Source organism: Bos javanicus, chromosome 25 (genome assembly GCF_032452875.1).
Source record: "Bos javanicus breed banteng chromosome 25, ARS-OSU_banteng_1.0, whole genome shotgun sequence".
NCBI classification, from domain to species: domain Eukaryota; kingdom Metazoa; phylum Chordata; class Mammalia; order Artiodactyla; family Bovidae; genus Bos; species Bos javanicus.
This window is the reverse complement of record NC_083892.1, coordinates 33,593,870-33,615,557: the sequence shown is the minus strand read 5'-3', so window position 1 is coordinate 33,615,557 and position 21,688 is coordinate 33,593,870. Positions and strand designations below refer to the sequence as shown.

Here is a 21,688-nt window from a genome sequence, read left to right as displayed (position 1 = left end):
GTGAAAGGTCACGTTATGTAAGCGCCAGTGACAGACGCGCGGGCCTCCGGCGGCGGAGTTGAAAGTGGGGAAAAACGGGGAACCGAAAGGCCGGGAATTCAGAGAGGTCAGGCCAGAAAAGCCCTCTAACATGTACTGACTCTGCGCCATCTGTCACCGAAGGCGACACCGACATCCGGGCACCACTGTCCGTGTGGTGCGCCGGAGGGGGGAGGGGGAGCGCGCGGCCAGGGGCTTTGTCTTTCCACTCGGGCTCCGCCCCCTTCTTAAAGGCACCGCGTTCGGCCACGCCCGGAGATGCGCGGGTGGGGCTCACGGAAGAACGGGTTGGCGGGAAGTAACCCGGAGACTTTATCGGCATCGGTTCTGTTGAGATTACTTGCGGTTCAGGTTGGGTCCCCGTAAAGTTAACTTCTAGACGAAAGTGGGGTATTTAGTATAATGCTTGCTTCTAGGAGTTTGCTGGAAAGGATAATATAGAAGCTTTGTTGGAAAAATATATTAAAGGACATGCCTATTAAAGATAAATTCATTCACTCATATAGTCTTTTGGGGCAACAGGGGAAGAAAATAAGACAGATACTACTGCTCTGAAAAAAATAAGAGATAATCACCGTTCTATGTGATGAATGCTTTCATAGGGTGCAGTAGGAAAACAAATAACCGTGCCTGGAGAGTGAGAACGTTTGAGCTACTCTAAGTAGACCACAGTCACTCAAAATTTGTTTGCCCATCAAGTACAGTCAGAAACACACTTTTTAATCATTCATGCCTATTAAATTGTTTGTTGTTCAATCGCTAAGTTGTATCAGACTCTTTGTGACCCCCTGGATTGCAGCACACCAGGCTCCCCTGTCCTTCACTATCTTCCAGAGTTTGCTCAGATTCATGTCTATTGAGTCGGTGATGCTACCTAATCATCTCATCCTCTGTCACCCCCTTCTCCTCCTGCCCTTAATCTTTCCCAGCATTAGGGTCTTTTCCCGTGAGTTAGCTCTTCCCATCAGAGGGCCAAAGTATTGGAGCTTCAGCATCAGTCCTTCCAATGAATATTCAAATCTGGTTTGATCTTGAAGTCCAAGGGACTCTCAAGAATCTTCTTGTTTACTACCTTGGTTCAAAAATCTTGGTTCAAAAATCTACCTTGGTTCAAAAATCAAGAACATGTCTTTCCAGCCTAGACAGGAATAAACTGCTAGGTGTCCCTGAATGGCAACATGCCAATGCCAGACCTTTTTCTCTTTTCTTCTCACCTTAAAGTGAGAAGGATCATTGCCAGTAAAAGGTAAATTCTCATTTTTCTACTGAAAAATGCACAACCTAAAAGTTGTGAATTATGTTTTATTTGGCAGACAAAACCAAGGACTTAAGCCCGGGCAACAGTATCTCAGACAGTCTGAGAGACTGCTCGCAAGAGGTAAGGGAGGAGCCAGGATACATAGGAGTTTTTGCAACCAAAGCCAGGTAGTCAGAACACGGAAAGATGACTGGGATTTTTGTTTGTTTTTTTAAAATATTTATTTGGCTGTGCTAGGTCTTAGATGCCACATGCAGGCTCTTTAGTTGTGGCCTGCAAATTCTTAGTTGAAACATGTGGAACCTAGTTCCCTGATCAGGGATCAAACCCAGGCCCCCTGCTTTGGGAGCGAAGAGTCTTAGCCACTGGACCACCAGGGAAGTCAAGAAAGATTACTGTTAATTAAAAGAAAACCAAGTATCTCAAGTTGAGGAATTTAGTGCTTTCCTATGGATGGGAAGATGCAAAAGTTCCAGCTCATTGAAATCTTTCCTTTGATATGCACCTCCACTATCCGGGGCCAGTATCCTGTGCTTTTTCATCCTGAGTTTCTGGGGAGGGGTGTTGAGAGTGGACCTAGATGGCAGGCATCCTGTTTCTATCCTAAGTTCCCTTCCTTCGGCCGCTGTAAGGTGATGGCTTGATGCCTGCAACATCTTTGTTTACTGATGTGGCAGACAACATTTTCCCCCCCATTGATCTAAGTCAGATGTCAGCTCTTTGAAGCCCCTTCAGGCCATCTAGCAGTGAAGAGAGCTTATCTCCCTTCAGTAGCCATTTCTTCTAAGAGGATTAGGAGAAACCTCAGAGGCCATGGCATTTGAGCTGATTGTGAAGAGAAGTTGCAGCTCACTAGGCAGAAAAGAGGGATGGACATCCTAGGCAGGAGCAGCAGAGCAGACGTGGTAAATTCAGGGCCTAAACACAGCGATCTCCAGGCAGATAGTATCAAGAGAGAATGGCAAAGGCAAGTTCTTGTTCTGCCACAGCATGTGAGGGTTGAATGGGAGTGACCACGTGGAAGGGAATGGCAGGAGCGGTGATGGGGCAAATGGTCAGCAAGGTCGGTGAAGACAAGTGGCCGGACTTGAGAGGCACAGACAAGGTGACTAACGGGATGGATGCTTGCAGGACTAGACACCTAATGGTAGACTACACGCAGAGTGAAAACTCCAAAAACACTGGGGGGAAAAAAACGGGGGGCCATTTTTGGTATTTGCAAAACGCACCCAGTTGCACGTCAGAATGGGCACCAAAGTCATTCCAGTGCCTGTGGCCGCTGTGCACCGACCCCAGCCCTGGTGTTGGTAAAGCAGAGACGTGGTGGGAGGCGCAGGGATGGGCTCGGGCTCAGCCCCAAGAACTGGAGGCACCCTGGAGAGCCATCAAGAACAGCTGGAAATCCTGCCGGAAGTGGAAACTAGAGGTGGGGCTTTAAGAATAGAGAATGTCAGCTGTAGCTACACGAAAAGGAGAGCTGAGAAGTGGCTCTCCAAATAAAGAACAGTGCTTACCTTGCAGAGATGGGAGTTATGGGTGGTGGTTTTTTTTTTCTTTCATTATGTTTTCATGTATTTTTGCAGTATGTTTTTCTATAGTGATATTTTCATTTTAAAACAGAAAATAATAAGCTTTAATGTGACTGTTGCTTGGCAGTTGTCCTCCATTTCTGACTCCAGTTTAACACTCGTCTCTCACTGATACAGACCTAAACCCTTATTAGACAGTTTCAGCTTCTGTCACTTTTTTTCATTGTGTGATGCAACTTAAGAGGATATAGTTCCCTGACCTGGGATCAAACCTAAGTCCCCTGTAGCGGAAGTCTGGAATCCTAACAACTGGATGGCAAGGGAAGTCCCTACAGTTTCAGCTTCTGGCTGGTCTTTTCCGGCCTGTCCTGTTGGTTCCTAAACCTCGGAACTTCCCAAATCCACTGTCTTTTATTATTTCCCTTCCCTCCATCACCTTGGGGGAGGGGCAAGTGGGAAGTGAGGGCTTAATGGGTACGGGTTTCTGCTTGAGGCAATGAAAACATTTGGAGCTGTATAGTGGTAATGCTTGTGCATTGCTGTGAATGCACTTGGTGCCACTGAACTGTTCTTTAAAATGGTTAAAATGGTAAATTTTATGGTTGTGTATTTTACCATAATAAAAAATTTAAAAAAAACTTAAAGAGTCAGCCACCTAAGGACCTGGAGCTGTGGGAAACACATCCCATGTACATAGGGTTGTATTCTGTGTACACCGGGGCAGAAGTATAACTCCAAGGACATGACAACCTCAAACAGAGTCTCCAAATCATTTTCACTGAAGTCACTCTGTGGGAGTCAAGACAACTGGCAGGGCCCAGCCCACAGTGACTTCACAAGCACTCAGCCACCATCACCACCAGCCCCTGCCCCCACAACCCTCAAGAATGACACACTCAGCTGCCAACAAGACATATTTCAAATAGTTTAATTTTAAAAATATTCTATTCAGTGCTAAAATATGTCTTCACTCACCGTTGTCCATTTCCATTTTCTTAAACTTTTTTGAAACAAAAAATAAAATCACAAGGTTCGATGAAACATGCAGATTTCGAAGAAAAGGGAACTTTCTAGAAAGTCTGGGCTGAAGGAGTACTGTGGGGATGAGTACTGTCAGAACCTCAAATTCTCGCTGGGGCAGAGTCTGCGGCAGGAGAGCTGGGGACCATGGCAGGAGGCAGGGGGATACTGGAATGAAATGTCCAGGTGGAAACAGCTGCGAGTATGTGCGTGTTTGTGTGTGTTGGGGGAAGAGGGTGGCTACAGTGGGGGGACAAAGGACTGTCAGCAGCCAGAGAGCCCACGAGAGGCAGGACGGCCTCAGGAATGGGTCCAAGTGCCAGGATAGCATGAAGTCTAGGTGGGACTTTTCTGCCGTCGTGTGGAGTTAAGCCCTTCCCTTCCCTCCAGAGTCCACTCAGGCGTTCTCCAACAGCAGCCTACAGGGTCCCTAGCCCTATGGGCAAGTCCATGAATCTACAGTCTCCGTTCAAGTTCAAGTAAGCCCTCGGCACGCTCTTCTCTGGAGGGTGCCTTCCCCCTCTCTTTCCTCTTGCAGAAGCACCAGCAGCTCAGTCCAGAGGCTGTGGAGCAGAGACTGCTACTGGAGGTGACAGATGATCCTGAAGCGGCTGAGGCGCCAGCCTCCTTGGGGTGCAAAGAGGACAGGAGTGCTCCTCTTCTCAGGACCAGGCAGACACAGGTGCCAGGGACAGGAAGATGATGCTACGACCCCAGGTCCCGCGTCCGCCTTCCAGCCCAGAAGGCTCTGAGGTGCAGGCTCTGGACCCCGGTGCTTGCCCTTACCCCAGCAACACAGCACAGCCAGAACCAGAATGCAATAAATAGAGGCATGGGGCCTGGAGGTGAAGGGCGCCAGGGTGGTGCTAGCTTTCCGACGCTGTCTGCGGCACTGCAGGCTGGTCCATACAGAAGCGTTTCAGGGGAGGGGCACTTGAGTCTTCCTCTTCCTCAGCAATCTAGACGCAGCCAGAGCATGGAATGACAAGGCATCCCTCGGAAGCAGACCTCCCCTTCCACTCTAATCACAACCCCGACTGTTTCACAGATCACAGGACCTCTTCTCTACCTCCTAACCTTCTAACCAGCATCCCTCACTGCCTCCCAACCCCCACTACATCCCTCCCATGCTAGAGAGCCAGTGAACATCAACAGAGCCCTGATATTTTCCTTAGAAACTATGAAAACCAAAGCACCTCCTTACCTGTGTCTCTAGAGGAACTGGTTCTTCCTTCGTGAGGGTCGGAGGTTCATCAGCAACTTCTGAGGCAGGCAGGGAGGGCTCTGAAAAAGCAAGTTCAGTGTAACGCAGGGCCTGCTGGGACAGGAGACCCCCCCAGGTTGGGGGAGTGTTCCTGAGAGGCGCCTTGGTGAAGGGGTATCCACTGGTTATAGAATCAACATACGTTCTAAGAAGAAATTTGCAGAATCCAGTACAAAGGGCACTAACTCCGAAGTTAGAAGGAATGAAACAAATCAGGCAGTTCCACCAGCTGTGGGATCGTGGCCAAGCAACTGAACTTTTTAAGACAACTTCCTCATGGATAAACAAAGACAACAGTTGCTATTCCATGAGGTTTTTGAAAGGAGAATCATGTTTGCTGTTTTAGTCACTAAGTTGTGTCCAAATCTTTTGTGACCCCATGGACTGTAGCCCACCAGGCTCCTCTATGGGATTTCCCAGCAAGAATACTGGAGTGGGTTGCCATTTCCTTCTCTAGGGGATCTTCCCAACCTAGGGATCGAACCCGGATCTCTTGCACTGCAGGCAGATTCTTTATTGCTGAGCCACCAGGGAAACCCAAGACTCATACCAGGCCTCAAATATGAAAAGTGCCTTCCTTGAGGAGAGCCTGGCACTCAATCGTGTTGCTGTTTCTTTCCATCATTCTGTGAAAGGGGAAAATACAACCATTTCCCAAAAGAGCCTCAAACAACGGACAAACAGCTTGAAGCTGCCAGCTCTGAGGCACCGTCTCTAACCAGTGACTCTTAAGAAGATCAAAAGCAAGAGCATGGCCCCTCCAAGACACACATCCTGGGCCAGGGAAGACTCACCTTCAAGGATCTCTTGGCCCAGCGTGGGGGGCTGGGAGTCGTCTGTGCGGAAGTCAGAGGTGTGCGCAGGGCTCAGGGACTCGCTCTGCTGGGGGCTGGGGCTCGAGTTGGTGCTGCTGTCCACCTTGAGCTGATAGACATCAGACACAGAACTCTGGTTGCTGTTTTCATCTGAAAATCAAACATGACAAAGGCAATGGCTGAGGCCGGTCACGCTCGAGGGGGACTCAGTACAGAGCCAAGGGCCTGGGGTCTCTGCAGACAGCGTGGACACAGCTGGGCACATACCGATCACAGCTGCAAACAGCCCCTGAACCAAGGGCAGACATTCCCAGGGCTTCTGCACATCGCAAATTACCAACAGAATCTAAATTGACCAATTTAAGTACATGTTATTTTATGACATATATTCTAAGCACCACCGGATGAAGCCAGAATCTTTAAGTTTATGCAACATTTATATGTCAGGGAGATTAATATACGCATATGAGTCCCTTCTTTAGTATCCACTAATTATAGCTGGGACCTGGTATTTTCTCACAATCCAGTGAATGGAGGGACGTGGCTCTGCCTCTGAACCTTTCTCACAAGAGGGGTAGAAAATAACTGTCTGTCTGCCATTCTCAACTATCTGAAGGAGGGTGACAGGGTCTGGAGGTGGTCAGCTCAGGCCTTGCACCTGCCCAGGCTCTGCCTCACTGCCTCATGGACCACTGGATCCCACCTGGGAAGCGCTGTTGAAGGCTTAAAGTCACCACCTAACTTAAAAACTGACTCAACAATTCCTTCCTCTCCCCCACCTCCAGCAGCCAGTCACCAAATCAGACCTGTCCTACTGCTCTGATGCCACGTGTGTCCACTCCTTCCTCCCCACTGCCTCAGCTCAGGCCTGGCCTCTGGCAACAGCCATCCAGCTGCCCTCCCTTGGGTCTCAGCCTCCCCGCCGCAGACCTCACACCACTGCCAGGGTGAACTTTCTAAACCCTTCTGTGGTTCCTGCTGCCCACTAGAGGGCCCTATCACATCCTAAACACTGCTCTCGAATCTCCAGGCTCATTGCCTGCCGTTCTCCCTATGTATCCTTGGCTCCAGCCAGGTCGGACCCAAACCTAAGAGCAGCTACCAGCACCGTGTCTGGTATGACGTGCTCCTTCCCATCTTCCTGAAAAGCCCCGATGCCTGCCAACCGGCAGCTCAGGCATCCTCTCCTCTGCAGAGCCCTGGGTCCCAGGCTCCCTTGGGTGGGCACGACCACCCCCTCTCAGGCTCCCGCCACTTGCTGTGCACACCTGCGTTTACTATGTTACACAGTGGTCTCCCTCCGTTACACCCGGTGCAGGCAGGCTCTGTGGCTCACGGGTCCTTGAGTCTCCAGCACAGTACACAGGACCTGGCACCCGGCAGGAGCGCACTAAAGGTTCAGGGCATGAAAAGGGTGAGACGGTGGCCAAGCTGAAGAAGTGGAGCCTCCCATGTCTCCCGGAGCCTTATGCTGTGGAGACAGCTCACGCGGCTGGAGGACTGTCCCCCTGTAGTCTCTTCTGTACCATGCCAACCGTGGGGTAGGGGCAGTTAGGGCAGAGGGAAGGAGGGGATACCTGGCTGTTCCCAGTCTAGCTCCAAAGAGAAAACTGTAAGCCTTTTCTAGTCTTCATCCTGCAATGACCACTATCTTCTACACTAAAATGGAAGTAGCATTTTATTACACAAAATAATAGAGTTCTGTCACTTCTCAGCTTAGGTAGATACTTTTCTCCTCCAAGTATCAGTTGCCTTAAATCGGGACGATGGTAACTGCCTGGTTTATAACCCAGGCTGATGCAAATGTAAAAAGGAGACACTGCAGTGATAGTGTTCCTAAGCAGGAACTGCCACACAGGTAGAAAAGGTCGCGCTCTCAGTGCAGTGCTGACTCAGGCCGGACGTCTACCGAAGACTGGCTTAGGAGGCGGAGCTTGGCCTAACTGTAGACAGACAGACAGACGCCCCAGCCTGGGGGTGGAAGGGGGAGGCGCCCCTCTGAACCGCTCTCATCATATGCACAGTCTAAAGAACAGAGCTTCTGATCCAGAAAACCAGGACCTACCACCGGTCCTCACTTACGAGTGACTAACTTTAGACATGGCGCCTCGCCTCCCTGAGCCTCAGGTTCCTTAACTGGAAAGTGAGGAGACTCGTCTGTCCTGCAGGGTTACTGTGAAGTCGAAATGCAAAGACTTCTGTCAGGTGCCCAGCAAGACACCAGCAAAACCGTGGGCACTGAAATGACACACAGGCTAGTCTTCGGATTACTGATGGGTCATCTAAATATTCATTTTCCTGCAAGAAAGACATGAGGATGCAACTCACCCTGGAATTCAAGAAGGAGAGAGGAATTGGCTGAGGCATCAGAGGGAAAGCCATTAGGTTCCCGGGCTGCGGAACTGTTCGATTTTGACTTTTCTTTCTAGAAAAGGAAAAAAAGAGGAATATGACAGAGCCAAGCAGAAGACTCACAGAAAGAGAGAAAGAAGGTGCTGAGACACCACAGAGGTCTGGATTAGGAACATGAGGAACAACGGGGGTTTTAAGACCCAAGGAATAACAGGATCTGGACAAGGTGTCCCCGGGCCTCAGTGGCTCTATCAGTAAAATGGACCCTTCCAGCGCTAATCTCATGACTCACAAGAAAAAGGCAGCTATATACATCTGCTTCCACTGGAGTTCTCTGTGGGACCCTCCTGCTTTCTGCCCTGATCAGAATGCTCTGCTCGATCCTTCCCTACATGGGTGAGAATTACAAAATACTCATTTGAGCAAAGATCCGTTTCAGGAGCACAGCTAGGGGTAAAAAGTGAAAGAAGAAAGGCCCTTTGACTGGACAAAGGAAGGAGTCACTTTATATGTGATGTGAGCAGGGACAGGACAAGGGGCCCCTCCAAGCTCTACTCCTGACCAACCCACCCCATCCACTTGGAGTGACCTCCCATGTCCACCTCTGCCTTCAGGCGGGATGCAAGTCACATGGGTAGGGGAACCACAGTGGAAGGTAAGCACTAGCTTGCAACACACCAGCCCACAGGAAAGGCAATCACCAACCCAAGCATTTGCAAATGAGAGCATCCTCACAGCTGGAATTTCAAATCTGGACAATCCCAAACTTACTAACCCATACTTCACATACTTGTCACTTTATCGTACATGCATTGTACTAGTAACACAGCTTAGTTTTTGTGAATACTCTCAATCGTAACTCGGCAATAAGTCAACTGTACATATATATGTATGTAGTCCTTCCCTTCTGTTTTATATGCAGACATAATTTTAGCGCAATTACACTTTACCATTTAACTACAGAGGCTACCTAAACATGACTTTTACTGGCTGCATAATATTCCCGGTATCATACTCACTCAATCACTACTCAACTAGTGGACATTTAGCTTTACCTTATTTAGGACTGTGTTTGTTTAGTACTAGTAGAAATAAATCTACAATGCTTAACTTTTATTTTTCCTGGATTATTGGCGAAATTCACACCAAAAAAAAAAATTCTTCTAGATCAGAAAGTATAAACATATTTCTCTTAAAATACCCTGTGCCTCCCTACTCTCTACTAGAAGGCTGGCAATACATTTGGAGTATGAGCGTCACAGCACCCATGCCAACTTTTGGTCTTACTGTTATTTTTCCCTGATCTCTCCTTAGTTCAACGACTCTGTGCTCAGATTCTGTGCTCACGTAAAATATGCATTCACTGTAAGAAATTCTGAAAATACAGGAAAAGAGATGAAAATCACCTGCACAACCAGAGATGCCCGAACATAATTGTATCGAAATGGACCACGATTCAATCTTATAACTTGCTCCCCACCCCAACTCATCATATTAAAAACATTTTTCTATGCCACTGAGTAGTCTTTCAGACCATCTTTTAAAAGGGTAACAAAGCTGTACAATATACAGGTGCACAATAACTTAATTCTTTACAGCTAAGATCTTCATTTTGCTTGCAATTTTTAAATACCACGAACAATACTGGAATACTCAACACTGCAGATGTACCTTGTACACATCACGATTACGTCCTGAGGATAAATGTCTAGAGGTAAAACTTCTAGATCAAAGGCGTAAATATTCTGAAGGCTCACACACACACACTCTCAGCTTTACTGAGGTATAACTGACAAATAAAACTGTACAATATTTAAAGTATATCCTGGGGTAATTTGATATGTGTATATATTGTGAAAGGATTCCCAACATCTGGTTAATTAAGCTTTTTAAGTATACATATATGATCAACCTGTAGAAAGTTTGTCCCAGTTAATTCTCCCATCAGCAGTGTCCCACTCCCTTACATCCTTCACGTATTCTTCTCTACCAATTTGATCATTTTCGATTTTTCCTAACCTAACAGGTCTATGCTAGTACCTTTGAAGCTGGCACACTACCACAAACCAGTGGAAGGTAGATAAACCAATGGACCTCAGGGTCCAGCTCAGAAACCAATACAAACACTGTGAGAAGTCCTTCGGAGAGACAAAGGGAGCTAGGTCCTGGACAAGCAGAACCTGAAATAGCAAAGGGGGATGTCCCCCAGGTCCAGTGGTTAAGATTCTGCACTTCCTATGCAGGAGGGGCAAATCTGATCCCTGGTTGAGGAAGTGAGATCCCATATGGCACAAGTGGAAAAAAAAAGAAATAGGAAAGGGCCAGGGGCTTCCGTTTGAGCAATGGGGAAGGGGGCGTCGGCACAAGAGATCGAGCAGCCTGACCTGTGGCCTGTATGGTACTGGCATCACCAGAGCCAAGGGTAGATGAAAAACAAAGGGTGGCCCCAGAGCCCCTCTAACTTTCACCCACCGGCTTCCATGGACTTGGCAAGGATGGCTGCTCGCAGATAAAGGCAGCATGTGGAGACTGGTACTAGAGAGCTCCCTGGGAGACAGCGGAAGATGAGAGAGGGGCAAAGGGAAAGGCTGAACCCCGAGGCTAATCCCATCCCCTCAGCTATTTAGAGGAGAAAGCATGGAGCTTAGGCTCACGTTCTCCCCTCGGTTACATGCTTCTAGCCAACACAGCTCAAAGTCGAAAGGAAAAGATGAGTGCACAGAGAAAACTAACCAGACACTGGAGGAAAACAGACCCATGAAAGAATTAACAGAGCAAGCTATGCCAGGGAAAGTGCACTAACAGGACAGAAGAACTTAAATAGAATATGGCAACTCTCCTCAGAAAGACAAGGATGACACGGGAAAGTCGTTCTGAACCACTGCCAAGGATATTTGGTATGAGCAATGAAATTGTTCAAAGTAAAAATTAGGTGAATGAGTTTATAAGCAGAAATAGATAAGAGCTGAAGAAAAGATTAGTGAGCAAAAACTAGATGAAGAAGTCAGAATATACAAAGAAAGGATAAAGAGATGAAACAAACTAAAAGTTAAGAAATAAAGCTAGATGTCAACATTACAGGATATTCCATTTAGGGAGTCCCCCGGTGGCCCAGTGGTTAGTCTTTCAGGGGCCCAGTGCTTTGACCAGGGTTCAGTCCCTGGCCAGGGAACTGAGATCCCACAAGCCACACGGTGTGGCCAAAAAAAGATGAAATTCCATTCAAAACAAAGGACAGGGTAGGGACGAAAGGGTGGGGGGAAGGGGGCGATGGAGACCAGAGGCTCAGAGGAAAAATACAGAATTTTATAAGCTTTATACATTGATATGGAAAATTAGTGTAAGTCTTATTAGGTTGGAAGTTGCCAATAAAAAGATTAAAAATAGAACGCAAAACTTCCAGATCAGCATAAGAAAATCTGTCTAGTCATCATGAGGTGAAGAGGAAAAAAAGAAAAGCAAAGTGTATTATGACTGAAATCCTTGTCCATAAAAATAGAATTTTTAGGTGGTCACACTTTCCCAGCCTTTCTGGTGCCTAGACATGCCACAGTTATTATGAACACTTAGTATATACATCTTAAGGAGACTTCTGGAAAACTCCTTAAATTCATGAAAACACTATATGCCAACCCTTCCACTCTCTTACTGCCCTGAACTTGAATATGCTGAATGATGACTAGAGCTCGAACTTGGAATATAAGGTCAAACACGAACAGAGGAATGGGGAATTATTTAATGGGTACAGAGTTTTTTACCTCTGCAAGACGAAGAGTTTCAGAGATGGGTTATACAAGGTGAATGCACTCAACACTGCTGAACTGTCCACGCTGCAGAGGTTAAGACGGTAAACTTCACGACATGTAATCTTACCCCAGCAGAAACAACGTAAAATGAGTAAGGCCACTACTCCCTTAGAAGTAAACTAAAAAGAAAAGGAGAGAGGGTGCCGGAAACCTGGGTCCCTGGGGACTCTTAGAACAAAATTACCACACCAGTCCGGGACTGCATACTTCTGTTTCTCTAAGAACAAAATAACGGCTTTAAACCACTGCTATTTTGAGTTTTCCCTCACGCACAGCTAAACCTAATCCTAATATGCCCAATAAGCAGAAAAATGTAAAACGGGGAAAAACAGTATTACAAGACATACCAGGCAAATACAAATCAAAAGAAGATGGGATATAAAGTGTAGTATCAGATAAAACAGAATGTGAGGTGAGAAAGGGACAAAGAAGGATATTACATACTGGTAAAAAGAGGAACAGGTCAAGATGACGTAAGAATCATAAACATACATGGATCAAAAATAGCGCTTCAAAGTACAAAGGATAACTGACTCATAGACCGTGAAAGATACGAAGAGCTGACTCATTTGAAAAGACCCTGATGCTGGGAGAAATTGAGGGCAGCAAAAGGGGACGACAGATGAGATGGTTGGACGGCATCACTGACTCAATGGACATGTGTTTGGGTGGACTCTGCGAGTTGGTGATGGACAGGGAGGCCTGGCGTGCTGTGGTTCACAGGGTCGCAGAGTCGGACATGACTGAGCGACTGAACTGCACTGAGACCATGAAGAAGCAAACAAACCAACAATTTCACACACTCTTTTCAGAAACATACAGAGCAAACCATACAAAGATGAGCAAAGATACAGAAGATTTGGATAACATAACAAATCCTTCAATTGTTTAATTTCATATCGAGAGTATATATCTGTTTTAATTATAAGTGAACTGTCCACAATTCAATTACAGATCAGATCACAAAAAAAGTCCCAGTAATGCCAAAGAACAAATACCCTACCAATTCCATACAATCAGAGCACCAATTTTAAAAGGACAGCTTTCAAAAACCTCACACATCTGAAAACTAAATATCATTCTATTAAATAACCTTTGAGTTAAAGAGGAAACCAAAGAGAAACCTATGAAAATCTTACAGCTAAATGACACCATCATGATATCCTGACACTCATGTATGTCCAAATCTGTGGGAGATAACTACAGAAGTGAAATGGACTGCAAAAAAAGAAGCAAAGAAAAACAAGAAAAAGAGTGCTAAGTGTTCAACCCAAGAAGTGGAAAAAACAGAATAAAACAAAAAAAGGAAAATAACAAGGGCAAAAATTAATCAAATAGAAAACAAAGCAAAATGAAAGAAAGATGAACAAAAATTACACGAGGATTCTTTTAATAAAGGTTTTAGGACCATGTTACATGGGAAAAACAAACAACAAATGTGAAAAAGACAAAATAACTACCAAGAGGCTTTAAAGTACAAAAGGACATTATAAATGACTACACAGCAGCACAACTGAAAACCTATCAGTGCTCGGCAGCAGGGCACTGCTGGCCTTCTGGACAGGCTGACTAATTCTTCACTGCATAGGACTGACTCGTGTGTTGCCAAAAGCTTAGCATGGCTGGCCAACCAAACAGTGCCTTGCCTCATTTCTAAACACTCCTGGGGAAGTGGGTAAGGGTGAAGACTCAGCACTGTCCCCCATTAAAGAAACAATCCCCTACTTGAAATGGAAACATTTTTTGCAAAGACACAAAACAGCAAAATAAGTACAGAAAAAAGGAAAACCTAAATACATCAATCACCACGAGAGCCACTGTAATGATAATCAACACCTCTCCAGCCACCAAAGACCCAGAAAGTACTAAGGTAGGGCCTTCATTTTATGCAAGTTGTTCTAGAAATCAAAAGAGGGGAAACTAACCTAATTTGTTTCAGGATGCTGGTGTAAACAAGGTAAAGATAACATAAGAAAAGAAAATTACAGACCAATTTACAAACCAGATGCAAATACCTCAATTATTTGTGAACTGAATGTAATATTATGAGAAAAAAAAGAAGAAAGGCATGTCCAAGTAGAATTTGTCTTAAGAATGCAATGGTTCAAACATCAGAAATTCATCATTTTAATAGATTAAAGGACGAAAGTCCCATGAACACTTAAGTAAACACAGGAAAAGCAGCTGGATTAAGTCCAAATTATCTATTCATAATTTTTAATAAGCCTCAGAAAACTAAAAAGAGGAGGGAATTTTTCATTCTGGTAAAGACTATCTTTCCAAAAACCTACAAGAGAGAAAACTCACCCTACATGAAGACCACACTAAACGCATAGTAAATAAATCTAGCATACAAACACAACAAAAAAATGGAAAGCTCAAAAACAAAAGCATGTGAATACAGCACACAGGGATGACGTCACATACCAGTGGAGAAGGACAGATTATGGAGTGACCAGTATTAGGGGCAGTGGCTCATCACATGAAGGAAAATTAAAATTAGATTCTTATCTTCACCATTTAAAAAAAAAAAAAAAACCTACACGGATTAAAGGTCTAAAAATGAAAGTTAAAATTAAAAAGCTAGCAGAAGATGCAGAAGTCCTCTATAACCAGGAAATGGAGAATAATTTTGAAACATCACCCTGGAAGTAAAAATCAGAAGGAAAAAGTTAACTTGACAGAAAAAAATTAAAGGCTATTACTGACAAAGTTATCATATGCGACATGTTAGACAAAGACAACTGCCATGTACAAAACTAATACGAGTTTCCTGTATCTATAACATGAAAGAATCAATGCAAATCAGAAAAGTAAAGACAGGAAGTCCAGTATAAGAATAAGGAAAATTTAAGAAATCAGAGGGGAATTCCCTGGTGGTCCAGTGGTTAGTAGGACTCCAGGCTTTCACTGCTGAGGGCCTGAGTTTAATCCCTGGTTGGGGAACTAAGATCCCACAAAGCCACACAGCCATAAAAAAAAGAAAGAAAGAAGAAATCAGAGAAGAGGAAATCTAAATGTATAAAAAGGAAATCTGAAGAGATAAAATTATCAATCTCCCTAGTGTTCAGAGAAATATAGAGTAAACAAAGAGATACTACTTTACATCCACCAGACTAACAGGATTTAGGAATTAGGTGCTCAGTTCAGTTCAGTCGCTCAGTTGTGTCCGACTCTTTGCGACCACATGAATCGCAGCACGCCAGGCTTCCCCGTCCATCACCAACTCCCAGAGTTCACTCAAACTCCCGTCCATCGAGTCGGTGATGCCATCCAGCCATCTCATCCTCTGTCGTCCCCTTCTCCTCTTGTCCCCAATCCCTCCCAGCATCAGAGTCTTTTCCAATGAGTCAACTCTTCGCATGAGGTGGCCAAAGTACTGGAGTTTCAGCTTCAGCATCATTCCTTCCAAAGAACACCCAGGACTGATCTCCTTTAGAATGGACTGGTTGGATCTCCTTGTAGTCCAAGGGACTCTCAAGAGTCTTCTCCAACACCACAGTTCAAAAGCATCAATTCTTTGGCGCTCAGCTTTCTTCACAGTCCAACTCTCACATCCATACATGACCACTGGAAAAACCATAGCCTTGACTAGACGGACTTTTGTTGGTAAAGTAATGTCTCTGCTTTTGGATATGCTATCTAGGTTGGTCATAACTTTCCTTCCAAGGAGTAAGCGTCTTTTAATTTCATGGCTGCAATCACCATCTGCAGTGATTTTGGAACCCAAAAATTTAGGTGTTAGATGATACCAAATGTTGGTGAGGATGTGGGAAACAGGAGGTAACTATCCAGGGCAGCCATTCAGGAGAGAGATCTGGCCACATCGAGTAAAAACAATCAGGTATGGGACTTCCCTGGTGCTCCTGTGGCTTAGAATCCACACTCCTAATGCAGGGGGCCCTGGTTTCAATCCCTGATCCAGGAACTAGATCCTGCATGCTGCAATTAAGACCCAGCACAACCAAATAACTAACTAAATAAATATTTTTAAAAATCAATCATATATGGACAGCCAACAACAGAGCAATCTCACTCCTGGGCATCTAATCCAGAGAAAACCTCTCACAAGTCCTCAAGGAGAATGGATGAAGGCTGTTCACCACAGTCAACCAGGCTACCCAAGAAAGCTGGCAGCAAAACACACAGACCCGTATCTATACTTGAAACGCAACAAAGGTGGTTCTACAGAGCAAGAAGAAACGAACAGTCTCTTCAAGTGGGAGCACAAATGCATACCCACATGGAAAAATATGAAATTGGGCCCTGACTTCAAAATACACAAAAATCAACTCCAGGTATATTATAAATGGGAACAGAATAACAAGCTTGTACATTATATGGGAAAATATCTTTGTAACCTCAAAAAAGGAAAAGATTTAAGACATTTAAAAGCACTATCCAGAAAAGTACTTTATCTACATTAAAATTAAAAAAAACTTCTGCTAATCAAGCCTGCATAAACAGAGGGTGAAGACAAGCCATGGAATGGAACAAGGTACAGACAGTGTTCAATCAATAAAGAATATGTGTCCACAACACAGAGAATCCCTACAAGTTGCAAGAAAGAGACCATAACCAAACAGACTTAAACTGGCACTGCCTAAAAGAGGAAATCCCAAAGGATGCTGAAAAAGTTCTCCATCTCATCAGTAATTACATCCTTAATCACCATATCAAAACCAAAATGAGCTACCTTAATACATCAAGTCCAACAATACCAACTGTTGATGAGGGTTAGGAGCCGTGAGAACTCTGGTATGTCTGCTGGGAATATACAATGGCACAATCACTTTGGCATTCCTGGTATACGTCAAAATACACATATCCTAAGACTTGGCAATTCTACTCCTAGGAATATATTCTAGGAAAACTCGCACACATGTTGACCCGTATACAAAATAAGAATGTTCACAGGAGCTTTGTTCCTGTTATCCCAAACTGGAGACAATCCAAATATCCATCTACAGGAAAATGGATATTAATAAATTATGGTACAGTACTCTAACAGAACTCCATACATCAAGGAAAAGGAACAAACAGCTCCAAAGACAACATGGATGATTCTACAAACATAACACTAGGCAAAAAAGTCAGACCCACAAAAACAGATACTTTGTGATGCTGTTTATATCAAGAAATGTGTAAACACACATGACTAAAGAAGTAGTAAGTTTCAGAGGCTGCTGGGGGAGTTAACAACATCTATCTTTTGACATGTGGTTTTTACAAGGGTATTAGCTTCATATTTTTTTCCCTGTATAGTACATTATGTTTTAGATACCTTTGTATGCATTTTATAGTTCAGATCTTTTAAAAACAATTAGAATAAAAAGAGGGGGAGAAATCTGGGAGTTTATCACTCAGGGAATGTATTGATAGATAAATGTGGTTACTGCACATAAGAGAATATAATGCAAGAGTAAAGATAATAATTTTATTTACAATTACAGAAACATGTTTGAGTTTTCACACAAAAAGACAAAAGAGGTTTACAGCACAATGCTATATATAGATGCAAAGTTTTGAAAATACAAATATGAAACAAAGCTGTGTATTTTTCAAGAATATACAGATGTACAAATAAAATCATGGAAGGGGAATTAGAAAGGCATATATACATACAAAACACATCTAATATGCTACAGTGGGCAGCAAGAGTCCATAAACTTTTTCTTATGAGGCCAATAATAAATATCTTGGGCTCTGCAGGCCATTAGATGTTATGGCCTACTCAATGCTACCATTACAAGTCAAAAGCCACCACAAATAAGGAAACCAGCGGGCACAGGCGTGTTCAAATTAAACTATATGGACACCCAGGGAACAGGCCTGGGGTGTAGTTGGTCAAGCCCTGGAAAAGAGGAATGGGTTAAGAAAAGGGAATAACGGGGAGAAGGGGGAATCTAATAAAATGAGAGGCTTTGCATGGACCAATGACAGACGGGTCCCTGAAGTATTTTCAACTCAATTCTGGGGAAATATATCCCATAACAGCTAAGAGGCAATCAAAGAAAGAAAGAAAGAAAGAAGACGTTACCTTTTTGTTGTTTTGATTTTCTTCCACACTTACCTCCTTGCTGTCTGTCACAGGAACCCACTTAAATATCCTAAGGGACGTGTCACCCACAGTAACCCACTTCTTCTCCCTAAAACAAAGACACTTCTCAGAACCGATAAAATAAAACAGATTTTCTGATCAGAACTTGTGCTTTTCTACTTCTCACCAGATCATGTGGTCAACCTTAAATGCTTCATAAACTGTCAAATCCTACTTTACTTTTCAAGGCAAAATCACCCTTTCCAGAAACACTTCACTATCGAATTCCTTTAGCCCCGAACCTTCCACCTGTCACCTCTGCTCACATGGTGTACCAAAACCATTTTTTTCCTCACAGACTACAGTAGTATGGAGTATGAGCACATTTTCAAACTCAGGTATCCATCTTGCATAACTTCTTCATCTCCCCAAAATTAATTCAATCCCACTGATTTTATAAAGTCCTATTATAAAATAGGATATGTAAAGATAAAGGATATATAAGATAGTGTCCCTATCTTGGGAACTCATAGCAATGAAAGATAAGTAAAGAAATCATTGTAATATGTGAAGGCGGCAAGAAAGAAGGCTGAAAGACCAGGATATTCCATGGAAGGCAAAACTCCGTGAAACTCTGGGTGCGTCAGTTGCTCAGTGTGTCCGACTCTTTGTGACCCCCATGGACTGTAGCCCACTAGGCTCCTCCACCCATGGGATTCTCCAAGCAAGAATACTGGAATGGGTTGCCATTTCCTTCTCCAGGGGAATCTTCCCAACCCAGGGATCAAACCTCTGTCTCCCACATTGCAGGCAGACTCTTTTATCATCTGAGCCACCAGGGAAACTGGGTTGAAACACAATTCCAATAACCAAGGAACAGGACACGATGCTTTCAGCTAACAGAACTGAGCCTTACACTGGCTTTTGGAAGAGGTGAAGGCCAAGCGCCATGGAAAGATGGCTTTAAGATTTCATTTTACAGAAGAGGGTACTTTTGAGATAGGCCTTAAAAAAAATGAGTAGCTGTTCTCCCCTCCCCACACATACCTGGGGAGGGGAAGGCAAGTAACATTCTTGAATAAGGGTGCAGATTACGGATGGCCAGAGTTGGGGAGCCTGAAGTGTGACTTCTGAATGTTTCAAGTCCCAATGTGAGAACAGAAAAGCCAAAAAGTAACTGCTGTTATTGATGATGCTATTCAGCAAATGACATCACAAAAATATAGAGACTGTGATGTAACAGAAAGAAGAATGAACTAAAGACTTAGAAACTGGAATTAATTCCTGGACAAGCCACTCATTTACTCCTCATTTATTCAACAAGTATTGAATCTACAAGACCCTCTGCTAGGTCCTGAGCACACAGGGAACAAGATACACAGTCCTGACTCTCCCGAGCCTGAATTCCAACTGTAAACAGACACCACACAACTCATTTCAGTTAGAAACCTGATTATTAGATTTAACCACATCAAACTGCCATTTCTGCAGATAAAAAAGGCAAATATAGAGGTCTTATGGTTCAACCTAATGCCACTGTGGAAAGCTCCAAATAGGACAGGACCTGATTTAGACTGGGGCTCTTGAAAGGTTTCAGTGAGGAAGCAACTGCAGAGCAGAGCCAGGCACTAACTAGGCAAGTGGAAGGAGTGGGTAAAGGAAGGTTGCTGGGCGGAAGGAAAGGTAGTGTGGCTCCAACTGAAAGATGGCCAGCATCTTGCGAAAGAGGGCAGTTTGAGCCAGTCTAGTGAGGTATGAAGGATCATTTTTGGTCTTTATCCTAAGGACAAGAAGAGATCAATGAAGCATTATTTCCTAAGCAAAAGAGTGCTAAAAAATTCACACTTGAGAAAAATACAAAGTAACGAATGGATCAAGGAACTGGGCCAGTCCTGAAGCAGGCAGGCAGATCACAGGGAGCCGGGTACAGAGTTCTAGGTGAGACAGAGTTCCAGGTGACAGAAGATGCTTAACTGCCCTTGGCTGCAGGTGAGGAGAGAGATGGACAGAAAAGGAAGGGATGCCCAGTCCTAGGTTTCACAAAACCTAAAGCATTAGATTCGGAGGAGGAAGATCATTAACTATTTAACTAGTATTTGTGAGTCCTTAGAGATGAGGAACTTGGTCCTGTAGCAAAATGGACAAATAAACATGCAAATAAATAAAGTTCAAGGTAATGATGACCCTGTTTTCCAGGTGGCTCAGTGGTAAAGAACCCACCTGCCAAAGCAGGAGACACGGGTTCGATCCCTGGGTTGAGAAGATACCCTGGATAAGGAAATGGCAACCCACTCCAGTATTCTTGCCTGGAAAAACCCACGGACAGAGCAGCCTGGCGGGCTATATGGGGTCGCAAAGAATAGGACATTACTTAGCGACTAAAGAGTAACAACAATGACTCTAAAGGGAGCGGAGGGTGAAGGGCAGGAGGTCTTGGAGAAGGCTTCCTGGAGGGAGCTAACACCTACCCGGCTTTAAAGTTATTAGTAAAGTAAAAGTTATCGGTAGCAATCAGCTAGAGAAAAGTACTCAAGAAGTTGGCGCAAACACTGGAACTCCTGGTACAAAACAGGCGGTCAACCTGCGCCTGCAATGAACATGACAGGAGCCGTTTCCAAACAAGGGGGAGATCCTGACTCTTCTAACAGCTCCCAGGTCACCAAGAGAAAATGCCTATCCAGCTCGCGCGCGTGAGCCCATATTAGGAGAAAGACAGGAATTTTTATTCTAATGACTCCCTAGCCCCGTGGCAGGTGGCTTGCCTTAAAGTTCTCATCTAACCCAGACGCCTTAATACGCAGAGTGCTCAGTCTGGCCAACGGGAACCCCTCAGAGATTGTTGGTTAGTATACAGGACAGTTCAGAACGCAAAAGGTTCCTCAGGCATGCCCGCGCGGACCCGCAGCTAAACAAACCCCTCAGACCCGGCGTCGCCGGAAGCCGGCAGGTCCCCGCCCGCGCCGCGCTGCCGGGGGAGCAGGTGGGCGGGCCCGCGGGCCGGGAAGCCCTCTGATTGGTCGTGGCCGGCGCGCCCTCTGACCTCACGCCGACGCGAGCGGCTCCCTCCTCCCGCCTTCTCCGCTCCCCCCTCCCCCAAGCGCCTGCCGGTCGGCTCCCACCCCGCCCGCCACTTCGCCGCTGCTCTGGACCTGGGCCGGCGGCCTCCCCCACCAGCACCCTTGGGCCTGGCCCCTCACCATTTCCGCACTTTCTCGATGGCTGCCATCACCTTCTTGATGTCATCCTTGGCCCGGCTGCGGGTCTCGGCCCGGACCGACCGGCCCGACATGGCGGCGGCGGGAACGGCGGGGGCCGGGGCACTGCTCCCAAGACACCGAGAATCGCGCGCCTCACGCGCCGCCGCCCGCCCGGCGCAGCAGCGTCACCGCAGCCGTCGCCCCCTCCGTGCGCGCGTGCGCGAGAAGTGCGCGCACCCGCCCTCCCTTTGGGGCTCGAGGCATCAGCGCGCCTGCGCGCTCCGCCCCAGGTGCCCCACCCTGGGCGTCCCACCCAACAGGCCCCACCCTGGGAATCTGAGAGTCCACTGGGCTCCCAAGCGGGCCAG

General features: G+C 45.5%; 1 protein-coding gene across 4 annotated transcripts; it reads right to left on the bottom strand.

The window, feature by feature from the left end:
* Positions 1-3,738: 3,738 nt before the first annotated feature.
* BCL7B (BAF chromatin remodeling complex subunit BCL7B) lies at positions 3,739-21,579 on the bottom strand. 4 transcript variants are annotated; one of them, XM_061401914.1, is made up of 7 exons: positions 21,321-21,536; positions 18,157-18,232; positions 8,570-8,665; positions 8,254-8,350; positions 5,905-6,075; positions 5,051-5,130; positions 3,739-4,805 (listed from the first exon to the last, which is right to left on the bottom strand). In XM_061401914.1, the coding sequence occupies exons 1-7, from the start codon at positions 21,410-21,412 to the stop codon at positions 4,713-4,715; spliced, it is 705 nt and encodes a 234-aa protein (XP_061257898.1). In that variant the 5' UTR covers positions 21,413-21,536; the 3' UTR covers positions 3,739-4,712. The 4 variants fall into 4 exon arrangements, with proteins under 4 accessions (XP_061257898.1, XP_061257899.1, XP_061257900.1 ...); XM_061401915.1 differs by lacking the exon at positions 21,321-21,536 and adding an exon at positions 20,886-21,133; XM_061401916.1 differs by lacking the exon at positions 8,570-8,665 and having other exon boundaries at positions 21,321-21,579.
* Positions 21,580-21,688: the final 109 nt, after the last annotated feature.

Coding starts and splice junctions, on each gene's coding strand:
- BCL7B (XM_061401914.1), bottom strand. CDS start 21,412: ATGTCGGGCCGGTCGGTCCGGGCCGAGACCCGCAGCCGGGCCAAGGAT. Junction 8,351..8,569: donor TATATAGCTGCCTTTTTCTT/GTGAGTCATGAG, acceptor TTCCTTTTCTAG/AAAGAAAAGTCAAAATCGAA. Junction 4,806..5,050: donor CAGTTCCTCTAGAGACACAG/GTAAGGAGGTGC, acceptor GGCTGCGTCTAG/ATTGCTGAGGAAGAGGAAGA.